This window comes from Cupressus sempervirens, chromosome 4, assembly GCF_028749045.1.
Source record: "Cupressus sempervirens isolate cs-2001-9-10 chromosome 4, ASM2874904v1, whole genome shotgun sequence".
NCBI lineage: Eukaryota > Viridiplantae > Streptophyta > Pinopsida > Cupressales > Cupressaceae > Cupressus > Cupressus sempervirens.
The window spans coordinates 250,114,521-250,126,624 of NC_143121.1; the positions used below are offsets into that span (position 1 = coordinate 250,114,521).

The 12,104-nt window shown below is 34.8% G+C and overlaps 1 protein-coding gene across 1 annotated transcript; it reads right to left on the reverse strand.

The window, feature by feature from the left end:
- Positions 1-3,286: 3,286 nt before the first annotated feature.
- On the reverse strand, positions 3,287-10,203 carry LOC149560937 (sugar transporter ERD6-like 4). The gene is made up of 18 exons (XM_089824895.1): positions 9,866-10,203; positions 8,172-8,234; positions 7,963-8,052; positions 7,759-7,818; positions 7,512-7,577; positions 7,336-7,401; positions 7,106-7,181; positions 6,945-7,009; positions 6,722-6,814; positions 6,265-6,345; positions 6,028-6,112; positions 5,445-5,491; positions 5,258-5,320; positions 5,090-5,149; positions 4,878-4,940; positions 4,595-4,654; positions 4,338-4,452; positions 3,287-3,910 (listed from the first exon to the last, which is right to left on the reverse strand). Exons 1-18 carry the CDS (start codon positions 10,061-10,063, stop codon positions 3,783-3,785), a joined length of 1,479 nt encoding a protein of 492 aa, XP_089681021.1. The 5' UTR covers positions 10,064-10,203; the 3' UTR covers positions 3,287-3,782.
- Positions 10,204-12,104: the final 1,901 nt, after the last annotated feature.

The window sequence follows — 12,104 nt, forward strand, 5'->3', positions numbered from 1 at the left end:
GTAGGAACATTATATGACCACACATGAACGTTGCCTAACATTTGTAAGCCTAAGGGCATAAGTAAAATCCTAGTTACACTTAACTAGGGTTACTTTATATAGAGGCCAATCATCATAATCTTGAGATGTACCATATTTGTCAAAATTGTTGCTCAGAACCTAAAACTTGGGATCATTTGTTGTTGAATGATTTTCTTACTATGAGATTATGTGTATTTTTTTTCTCTTTAGAAACCTCTCTCCTATGATATGATTGCTTACTTTCTTTTTAAAAATGTTTTTCAATTTGATCAAAGATAGTTTCCACAATGCTCATACTTTGGATTATTTTTGTAATTTGTTTTTTTCTCCTTGAAAATATGACTACATTTTTATTTAATTTTTAGATTCGAATCTAAGACATCCCAAAAAAAGAAGCTCACAATTTATGGTTTGTATTATAGATTTGCAATATGTTTTATTTTTTATACTTAGGCACCTTTTACTCCTTTCTTAATTACTTATCAGCGTTGAGCTTACCCTCCCCTTTCCTTTCCTTTCCTTTCCTTTTCGTGTACTTCTACAATCTTGTGGACTTATTTTAAGCTCTCAACGCATTAATATCATCGTATCTCCTAGAATTCATGTTATATGGTAGAAATCTACAATATTTAACATTTAATGAAAATATTATCCAATAATTTCATGCTAAATATAGATCATAAAAATCATTCTTGCAGGCTATGATTTATGAATACTCGCTTTGGCAGCTAGCTTATCTCTTCTTGGATAATCCGTTAAGGCCAAAAAGTGCGCTGTTTTTATCCTTGATGTATGAAACACGTACTAGACGTAGAGACAGATGGAATTAACCCCATTCGATAAAAGGCAAAGATCTTGTCTTGCAGAAAAAAGTGAAGCTCGATATCGTTTTGCCATTGCCAACTCAGGGATGTTCACATAACAGATGCAAGAAGCATCAAAGATTTTTTTCATGTAGCGTTAGATGCAATTAAAGTATTTTGGTTAATGTATGATTAACAAAGGTTTCATAACTCGATGCAAGAAGCATAAATCGTTTACTTTGTCTGGCAAGGAATACAATCAGAGCATTTTAGTTAATATTTGATCAAACCAGGCTGATTACTGAATGCCAATGGATTCAAGAATGACGGAAAAACTGAATGCCAATGGATTCTAAGGATAATGGAAGATTTTTTTTATGTAGAAATTATATGATGCAACTCAGTTGAGAGATTAATAGAGTCTTGAGTCTTCCCTGTTGGCAGTGGATCAGCATCTCTCACAGGATTCATGACATGGCTTAACCACCTTCTCTGTTCTATAAGACTAGTGGTTGTATTTGGCACTAACAGTTCCAGCTTATGGTGCAACGGCGACGCTAGGAGCTTAACAAGTGGTATCGGAGCTGGTCACAGGTTCGAATCCACACAAGCGAGTGGTGCTTGGTGGGGGATTGTTGACAGCAGGCCAGCATCTTTCGCAGGATTCGTGATGGTTGTATTTGGTATTTCAACAATTTAGGACTGTAAGACTTGAGTAATTTGTCAAGCGCTCCCTCCCTGAGTATTTAATGTGAGTATGAAACAGTTGCAGAGAAAGTGTTGGCGTGAGAAATGAAATCTAAGCTCCTTTTGGTACCACCAGACAGGCTTGATCTGCAGCTCTAGAATCTTGGTGAAAATGTGGAGCATTCCTAACATGCTACAGATTTGGGATCCTCAAAATCTGCAAATTAAAAGGGTACAGCATTTTTGAATCTTGGTGAAGTGCAACCATTTCTTTTTGTGCAGTTAATTTCATATGAAGTGATGGAGAACCTTTCTGGGAGCTGACAAACAATAAATTCAGAACTATTTGCCACAATCGCTACGTTTAAAACTCGGGTTCAATGTTCATATTATACTTTTTTTGAACTAGACACTTCATAAAACTTAAATTTTGATGTCCATGAACCATCACTATGTCCAGCTGTTCAACTGGAGTCTGGCACACAAATTTGAGTTAATAATTCATAATGCAAAGTGAAGACTATAGTTACCCTGTCAACTAATATGGCAAACTATAATGCTCAGTTTAACAGTTTTCAAATTACTGCTTCCTCATAACTTCAGTCTTCTCCTGTGGTCAATACTGTCTCCTGCCTTCTCATGTTTTCCACCCTTCAGTTGCTGTTGATTCCCCTGTGGGGGCAGGGGTCAACTCTTGTTTCCCATGGTAGTGGTATCTTGGATGATAGTATTGTTTGGACAGTGGTTCGCAAAAGGAAAGGCCCTTCGTCTTCCAATATTCTTTTGGGGGCTGCCAAAGAGAAATCTCTTGTTTATGGTCAGGACCCTTGTCTCCCGCCAGTCCCTTACTCTGCTCAAAAGCATTTCCACAATCTCACTTCTTCTGAGATTTGCTCCTTTTTCCAATCTTATTGTGAGATTTACTCCTTTTCCCAACCTCACTTCTTGTGAGACTAGCTACTTTTGCCCTGATGGCTGCTTTGTAACAAGTTCGGCCCTTCCGTTGGTTATGTAATCAAACCAGTTTTCAAAATACTCCATTCTGTTTTAGTTAAGCTCATATGTGTTTCTGTCCCTAACTCTGCAATCATAGATGATAAGAGATCTGACAAAGTTAATGAAATGATGTTTTCCTGTCATCTCAGTTCCAAAGCTCAGAATTCTCACGAATGTTTTCAAAACAATATCAATGGCCCTAAAAAGGTCGATAAGGTCATGTTTGAATACTAACAGCATATATAAGACCTTGAAATCCCAACTCTATGGTCCAAGATTCATTGATCGTGACAAGCACCCTAGAGAACCTATCGAGGCTCATCACCATGTTTTTATTGAACCATTAATGTAGATATAGTATATGAATTTCAGACAATTTGCGTCAATGGCCCTAAATAATGAATCAGTGCAAAACATTGAATTAACGTAATTCAGACTTAGAGTGTACATTCAGGCAGACCCTCAAAGTTTGTCATTATATAGGATTATTAATTTGCAAAACTTCTAGACTACAAAAATAATTTCCTGAATTTAAGAAAGCCAACAAAACTTCTAGATCAAGGCAATAATTAACGAAATCCAGTAAAGCCAACAAAACGTCATGATGTCTTTCCATTAGAGTTATTGAAGTTTTGGTTCCACAGTTTATAAATTTAAGGTCAAAAATTGGTACCAAAACTATGCATAAAGAAGCAATCTATGGAACCTACCAATTTCTTTCTACACCCATCGTTGAGATTAAAAAATTTGAGTCCAGTCTAATGAATGGCTACATAAAATAATAAACAATCATAATTATCATGAATTATTGCTTACACATGAGCAAAATTAAAACTGAAATATTTTGAGACAATTTTTTACCGACAGTGAAGTGATACATACAATCTTGAACTCATTTTCTCCCTGCAGCATGGAGCTCTTATTGACAGCACAATTGATGAATTAAAATCGTTCCTATAATTGACATGCAAATCCTCAGCATGATAACTCCGCAGGATGCATACATTTGATATGTGCTATAATACCTTTCACCACACAAAACAGGCCTGTTGCTGAAGAACAGCGATGGTATGATCACCTTCTCAATCATGCTATTTTGCATTGGCATTTGATTCATATGTGCAACTTCAAAAACAAAATTGGCCTCAAAGAAACCTTTTGAATGTGCTAAGACGTTCCCACAACTCTCGTTGAAGAAGCCAACAGTACGAGGCAATTATAGAATATAACCTCTTCAGCAATAAGATCTTAAAAGGATGGTAACCAGAATGATTTTCATTCTCGGAAAGATTCTCGGAATGATGATTGGATTTCTTCTAGACCTTGGCCTTTAGTTTCAGGCACCCACAATGCCACAAAGATCAGAGTAAAAAGACACACACCAGCATAAATCCAAAAAGTCCCTGTTCAAAGATACAAAAAGACCTTTTAGTTGCATTGTATTAAAACAGTCATGGTCGATTTCTAAACTCACAACTTTAATAGAACAGACCTGTTGAGATTGGACTAACTCAAATGTAAAATACAAGCTCAACATGCACATGAAAATCACAAAGAACATTATTTTTACAGAAATTTTGAAAATCATTTAGTATATTCCTAGGTTCTAAGAACAATAGGTTCAAAACATATATTCTTATTTTCTAAAAGTGGGAGGATTCATCAACCATTTATCATCATGCAAAGCCTTCCTCTAAGTTACTGTGTTTGGCTCCGAAGTTCAAACAAATAATCTCACGGAATCCAAAAATAAATCAATAAAAACTCCCCGCAACACGTGTGATGAAAACTTTGCTAACCCTAAAATTAGTTTTGAAGTTGAAAAATTACCTGCAGCACTCCATAGTAGAAGCAGATTGATTGTCATAGTCACTGCCCAAGATGACAACCAGTTAGCCAAAGTTGCAACACTACCACCAACACCTTTTACATTAGGAGGAAGTATCTGCAGTGGGAGAAGTCAGAAAATCAGTTGCAAGATTCACGAATTAAGACCAATTCCTGATACCTACAAGAATAGTTTTATGCAATAAAACCATGAGATAATTTCACCCATCTTTAGCTTGATACAGATGACATATATTTACCTCTGACATGAGAACCCATGGGATGGCTCCTATCCCAAGAGAGAAGGAAATTATGTAGAACTGTAACAAAATACGAACTTTTAATCAATTAATTTTAACTTGGAAGAATTTGGAGTCTCAAAATTCTAACTGTCCATTAAACCAGAATACATATTAGATTATCATTCTGTCTTAATTAATTATATTAAAGTACTGGTGCAAGCTTTCTATTATTACCACCCCAATCTCTGTGAGGTTTCAGTTCATATTAGTCTTGTAAGCTTCTATAAAGTCAATCTCTTACCAATAGACCAAATAAAGCCAAAACACTGAAAAATGTTTGATAGGAAGATCCCGACACATGGCTCTGCAATTTTAATAAAAATAAGGAGCAATTTTAGCTGCAAGGAACCCTTCAAATAGTAATTTTGGCACTTTCAAGTTTCTCATTTTTCTGTTCAAACTGATTAACAAAACTTCAAGATCTATATATGACAGATGACATCAGGATATTACCTTCAAGAAAAATGCAAGACCCACAAGGAAAATGCAGAAAGCCATTCCAGCAGATGAAATCTGTTAAAAGAAAATAACCTGTGTTAATTGTAATGATTGAATCTATTTTTTACTGCATAGATCTATTAGTTGGAGCATCTGGGCAGGTGATCCGCAGTAGCTACTTACCATGAGGAGGACGCGCCGACCAGCTCTATCCATCAACCATGTAGTTATAGCAGTCATGATGACCTGCAAAATAGGCACAATAAACAACTTAAAGAACTTAAGAACTCAAAGGCTTTGCTCTAAAAAGTTGAACAGAGAAAATTTTTAACTAAAGGTATGAAATAACTTCAGTAGGCAAGTCGTAGACCTGGATGGCACCAAGTCCAAGGGTTGCAACATTGCCAGATGAAATTCCTGTGAAATATAGGAAATTGAGTTCAAATCTGAGCACATTGTTGAATCACATACTTTTGTTCCATGACTTTATATCATCTAACATATAATAGAATTCCCATTAGGCGACAATCTTTATCATAATTTGTCAAAACGGAGGAGCTAATCAATTATATTGAACTTTTAAAATGTACTTGAAAATTTGAAATGAATAGTATGCAAGATCCCGTACAAAACTTCAGTCAATTAACTCTCTTGAAATTCCAGGCAGCAAATTGTGATGAAAAGTTAACAAAACTTTTTTGTGATGTTTTAGCAGCTTTTTTTATTGTATGGAAAATATTGCTGATATTAACCAGTTTATAGTCATGATTATATTGTCATATTATTTTGGTAAATGTTCGAAGATTTTATTAAAACTATCAAATTGATAAATAAATATTAGGCACTAATTTTATTTCCTGTACATAATACTTAAATAGATAAGAATAAAATCCAAGTCCAGATTGAACATTTTAAGAAATGTATGCTATGCTAGATATATAGAAAGGACTTACCTGCAGATTTGAAAATGGAGGTACTGTAGAACATAATACCATTAACTCCACTCAATTGTTGCAATAGCAGCAACCCAATCCCTATCTGCAATAATTTATTGCTTGAGATGTTTGGAAAAAATCAAGAACCATAAATTCGGATTCCTAGAAGTTGTAGGAAATAAAGATACATTGTAAGAGAAAAGCATTGTGCTGTAAAGTGGATTTCGACTGCAAAAGGAATGCTATAAAACTTACAGTCAGAGGGTATAAATATCGCATCTCAAGGAGTTCAGAGAAACCAATTTGACTTTCCTGATTGTCTGTCTCCACTGCGCTCTATAATGTGGCCAGATTATGCATTAGTTAAGGGCATAACCTTTTGAAAAACAAGAATTTCAGTTCACATACTGTGATTTAAATTTCACAAAAATATGTAGTTATGTGACTCAGCCAAAGTCCATAGAAGGCTTTTGTGAATAATTAGTCTACTAGCAATATCAGCGATTAATCAGACTTGAAAAAATTAGATAAGAGAGAAATAGCCGAAACACTTAGCACTAACAGTAGAGTGGAATGATTCAAAATGTTGTAGCAGCTCTAAATTGAATGAATTGAAGAAAGCTTTTTCTTTGTAAAATAGATAGACAAATTGAAGAAGGAAGCATATGGAACAAAAAGATTTAAATATCTTGTAGCCATATCAGAGCATTACCTTAATTTCAGCTTCTTCAACTGTTACATCAGTTTCATACCCACGAAGAGTCTGTAATGCCCCTTCAAAAGCTGCATTCATGCCTATCTTAGCCTGTTCCCCACATGAATAAATGTTCAATAAGATAATAGAATACAAATTTAGCATATGTATATCAAACCAAGTATCCTAGGTTTACGATTTGAACCAGCGATTGTTAGTCTTTAACTTCTCAATTGCTCACCAGCCATCTTGGTGATTCTGGGATAAAAAATAACCCAACAATCAAAAGGGCACAAGGAATTACACCTGTACCACCATTCAAAACTGTCAGATCTCAATATCTTTGAAGACCACCATGAACTTCAACAACTTAAAGTTAGAATTTCCTCCCTGAATACATACCTATAATTGCCAGAGGTCTCCATGGTACAAAAAGTCCAAAGAGATATGCCAGCATTATGCCAATAGTAACAGAAAGCTGTTTGACAGGAAGGATTCTTAAGCCATTTTTATCTTATTGCTAAGATTGCCTAAATCTGGCTCTGAAATATATCACTGGCATGATTTTCTCCTCGGAAAACCATGTTGAGATAATAATTCTAAGGGAAAATCAAGTGATGGAAAAAGCTTACCTGATTTACAGCACCAAGAGAACCCCGCAGTTGCTTTGGAGCTGTTTCAGCTATATATACAGGCACCTGAATTTACCATAGTGTAAGGAGAGTCAGATTCATGGCAACCTAAATAAATTGTCCGCCTTGACAAACCTTTCATAAAAATAGGCGTGCAGACAAGTTGATAAACTTACTGTGAATGATATCACTCCCACACCAAAGCCTGTCAATAATCTACCGACATACAACAATGCAGCATCCTGCATACCAGAAAAAATGAACAAGACTGAATGAAATTTATGCTTGTAGTTGCTGTTTAGAAGCTACCTGCTTGCATTTCAAATTCTGCCTTCACAAACTTAAGTTGTCAACATATTTACAATTATTCATTCTGAAAATGGCCAATTAAGTTCCATACAGATTTTAATCGAGACAACTTACATTTGCAAAAGCAATGATGAGCCATCCTGCAATATTTGGGATGGCTGCTACTATTAGTGCCTGTATAGAACAGCATGACCCAAGCTTTGTAAAGAAACTCCAGTTTACAATATGAAATTACTTAAAGAATTGACAAGTATTGGTCCATAACATATCGCAACAACATGTATGACTAATAGGACATAAGATGTCAGAAATACTCACCCCTTTCCGTCCAACAAAATCAGCAACTTGCCCACTGACTATGGCTCCAACCATCGCACCAACATTGGATAGAGAACCGAATAAAGAGTACTGCAGTTAAGTATGAGAACAAGATATACACATAAATTCACATTCATCCAAATGATACTCTGTACCAAATAGAGTGCAGAGCTAATGTTATGCTAGAAATCAGAATCAAGATACAAAACCTGAGAGACTGTGAGGCTAAGATCGCTGATGACTTTATCTTCAGCAGGTGATGAATATCCATTCTGAAGCAAGACAACATTAATAAGTATCTAAAAAACCTAATACAAGTAAGCATGAAAACTCCATACATACCTACAAGAACAATTGCAGCTAGTGCATTGAAAACTTCTAACTGTAATAAGTAATGCAATAAAACATTAAGGCATTAAACTAGACATACACACGTGTATGTATCTGTGTGACATGAACCCTCCAAGAAACATTCATCAGTAACTTGGCCTATGTCAAAAGAACTATAAGGAGTAACCATGGAAATAAAGATATAGTGAGAAAAACAGCCTTCTAAATATCTTTTATATACACATATATTCACCTAAACAGAAAAGAATTACCTCCATCAGGAAATCTGAGTATAAGAGAGACACATAATTAGCAAATACAGACACATTTCTCGTTGTGATAGCAATGGAAACAAGAAGATTAAAAAAGAGATCAACAGAGAAAAATGTCTGTATTATTTTCGAAATCAAGGAGTTGAGGATGATAGACGCGATGCTACATTAAGGCTGGAGCACACACCACTAATGAAGATCTGAACAGCTTATACATGTTAATAAGTTTCCTATTTAAGGAAGTGGCAGTTATATCAAGAATGTAGTGGAATAGTGAAAAAAGGCACTAAGAAGAGTCACACAGAGTAACAGGGATTCTAGCAAAGCCTTCAAGTAAATGGCAGCTAACCTACAACAGATCCTAATGTAAATATTTATTTTCACTGCTTTCGTTTCCCATCCCTAAGAACTTGAAGGATCTCGTGTAAACTTATATGTATGTGTCTGTGTGGGGTAAAAAGATAAGACGAGTAGTAGTTTTGAACGATAATCTGTTTAACACAAGAAATCACTTGCAGAAGCTCTCATGGTGATTGTTTTCAATTCACCTTAGATATTGACCAAAATTATGAAACAATCGATTTGGACCGCAGGACCATCCGTATTCAGGAACATCTTTGTTTTTATATGCCATAAGATGTTCGGTCCAAATACAAATTCTTTCTGGCTCTGCTTGATTGCCTTGATTCTAAATTTCACGTATTCAGCAAAGAGTACATTGAGAAACTTTCATCGGAAAAGAATTGATTTATTGAATTCGGCAGACTGTCCCATGGGCTATATTTAGCCTCATGGACATTAAAATCATCTTCTTTTTCTTGTACCTAATTGTGCAATGGGATCAAGGTCTTTAGGGCATGTTTGTCTGGCATCTGCAAAACCTATAAAAGATGTTTGAAAGGGTCTTAAGGTTTACCAATTAATTCCCCAAGCCTGACTTAAAGGTTGATTTGAGATTTTATAAACTCCTTGGTGACTGCAATCTTGATATCATCAGTACAAAAGTTAAATAGTTGCTCTATTTCTCACCCTCCCTTATCTACATCAATCTGAGGACCAAGAATCCAATCAGTCAGTCTGGGGACTGAAGTTCTAGATTGAACAACACAATCAACCCACTTGGGCACAGATAGCAAGAACATATGCATTTAATAAAAGAAAGTTCCCTGAAAAGAATAGAAAAGGAACGATTCAATCAGATTCATTGATGCTACAGTATTGTTCTGGATTTCATTCCCAGGTTACCCAAATCAAATCAATGCGACAAAAGCCCATTTGTGCAATCGAAATCAAAAACTTACGGTGTAACCAAACTGTACAGGCCCCAAGGCAACAACCATTGTACAAAAGATAGCAGTAGCGGTACTTCCTCTGAACATCTCAGATCCCCTGTAACTGGACATGCCTCTCTCGGGCAATAGAAGAGGCCGCGAACTCCCTGCCTCAGGCAACAGAAGAGGCCGTTTTCCGTCCATTCCATTCTCCACTTCATCATCCATATCTGCCCCAAGAACTATCAGCTAACAGACAAGCTTCAATTTAATGGAAGCCTTCACTGTAGGCCACGAATGTTTGTTTACAGTGCTAAATGGCATAAATCTGCTCTGAAATCAAATACCCAGCAACAAATTTCGTCTGTGCACGAGAATCAAAGTTTATGGGGATTTAAACACTGAAACAAGCTTCAACAGTTACGAAACAGCTGGCAGAGTCTATCCAACCTGTCTTCCAAATCAGCAACTGAACGGAAACCTGAGAAGATGAAAGTGTACAAATTGAGATGAAACTGATATTCAGCCTTTCTATTTATTGTTAAGTTTTACTGGTGTATACTTCGTGTATATCTCAATTCCTTGCGTGCCAAAGAAAACCCAGTTCCTCCGTTTAGTTGGCTCTAATTTGAAAGTTAACTGACGGAAAGTGGGCTAAGTTTGGTAATTAATTTTTTTACTGTTCCATTCACAACAACCTATCCACATTTGCACGTGCTTTAAACCAGTTTTTGTGGTCCAAGGCCTTTGAATGTTTTCTTGCTTAAACATTTTTTTAAAAATTTGGTTAAAAAATAAATATTTCTTAAATTTTAAATAATTAAAATGTTTTCTTCCCTACTAAGGGTGGCCCTTTTGGTCCCTTCGCTTTCATTTTTGGACCCTTCATATATTAGGGGAAAACAAAGTGTTACAATTATTTCCTTGAATGGTAGGTGGGCCTCCTCCTTGGTGAGTTAGAGGTTAGACATTGGTAGCAAAAGGTGTGGTGAGGCTTCAACATATGTATGTGTAGCCACACTCCATGTCACTTAGTCAAATAAATTTTTTAAGATCACTAAATTCTCAATAGGTACATCTAAAATAAAATAATTAGATGAGTAACATTGTTGTCTATTGTGTCAAGTAGATTGTATCAAATCTTATTTATAGATTAATAGATTTTCAATAGGCATATTTAAAATAATTAGATTGGTAAATTTATTGTCTATTGTTTCAAGCAGATTGTAATAGTTCGACAGTTATTTGATCACATTTTGTAAATTTTATTGCATTATTCTAAAAAAAAATGTAAATGTGATTCAAATATTTGTCTTATAGCTATTAATGAGATTGTCTTGTAGGCGTTTGGTTGTAATGTATTTAAAGATATGTTTATATGATTAGATATTTTATCTTAGAGTTTGTAGATCTTTTAGATGTTAAGAAAATCTAGGCTAAAAGAAGTGTTCACTTCATTGTAACTTTATTTAGTTATAAGATTATTTTTCCTAGTAAGGTGCATTAACATGTTTGTACTCTCTTATGGAGTTTATCGTTGGCCTCTAGTTGTGAAGAAAAATATAGTCAAAAAGAGAAAAGCATGTTAATGCACCTTCACATTAACATTTAGAAAAGTATGTACGAATTAGTCTCTTGAAAATAACATAATTCTATTGTTAATGGGTCATATGGAAATTTTATTTTATATTTCACTATTATTTTTGAATAAAATTAGCGAGGTCATAATCAAAGGACCATGATATAATATAAAATATAAATATTTTCTTTTAATTTGTATACTATGTTCATTTAATATATTATTCTCCAATGGTGGTATTTTTTCTTTGTATAAGAAAAAAATGACTTGGAATCAATTTAAATATGCTTAGATATGAATATCTATTAAATAGGTTAAAAATGGAGAGTGGATGGAATTATGATGTAGAGGATAGAAAATATTTGTAAATGGGGTACAACACTTGCTGGTAAAGGAGTAATTATTTTTTCTTTTTTTATTCACAATAATGTTGATTAACTAGTGAAAATAGCCCTAATTGGTGGATTTATGGGAACAAAAATTAAAGGCAAACTATCAAATATTGGATCTATAATGCCTCACATGGAGATCCTTGGAAACAAGGATAGACATAAACCAACATTTTATTTTTTGTTAAAATTCAAGCATAATTACATGCAACTACAATCATAAGATCGTAATTGAAGACTAAACTAACCAACCAACCAAAGATCCCCATGCATTCACTACTAACCAACACATACTTTCCAT

Coding starts and splice junctions, on each gene's coding strand:
- LOC149560937 (XM_089824895.1), bottom strand. CDS start 10,063: ATGGATGATGAAGTGGAGAATGGAATGGACGGAAAACGGCCTCTTCTG. Junction 4,655..4,877: donor TGGCTTTATTTGGTCTATTG/GTAAGAGATTGA, acceptor ATTTTGTTACAG/TTCTACATAATTTCCTTCTC. Junction 3,911..4,337: donor TCTACTATGGAGTGCTGCAG/GTAATTTTTCAA, acceptor ATCTTTGAACAG/GGACTTTTTGGATTTATGCT.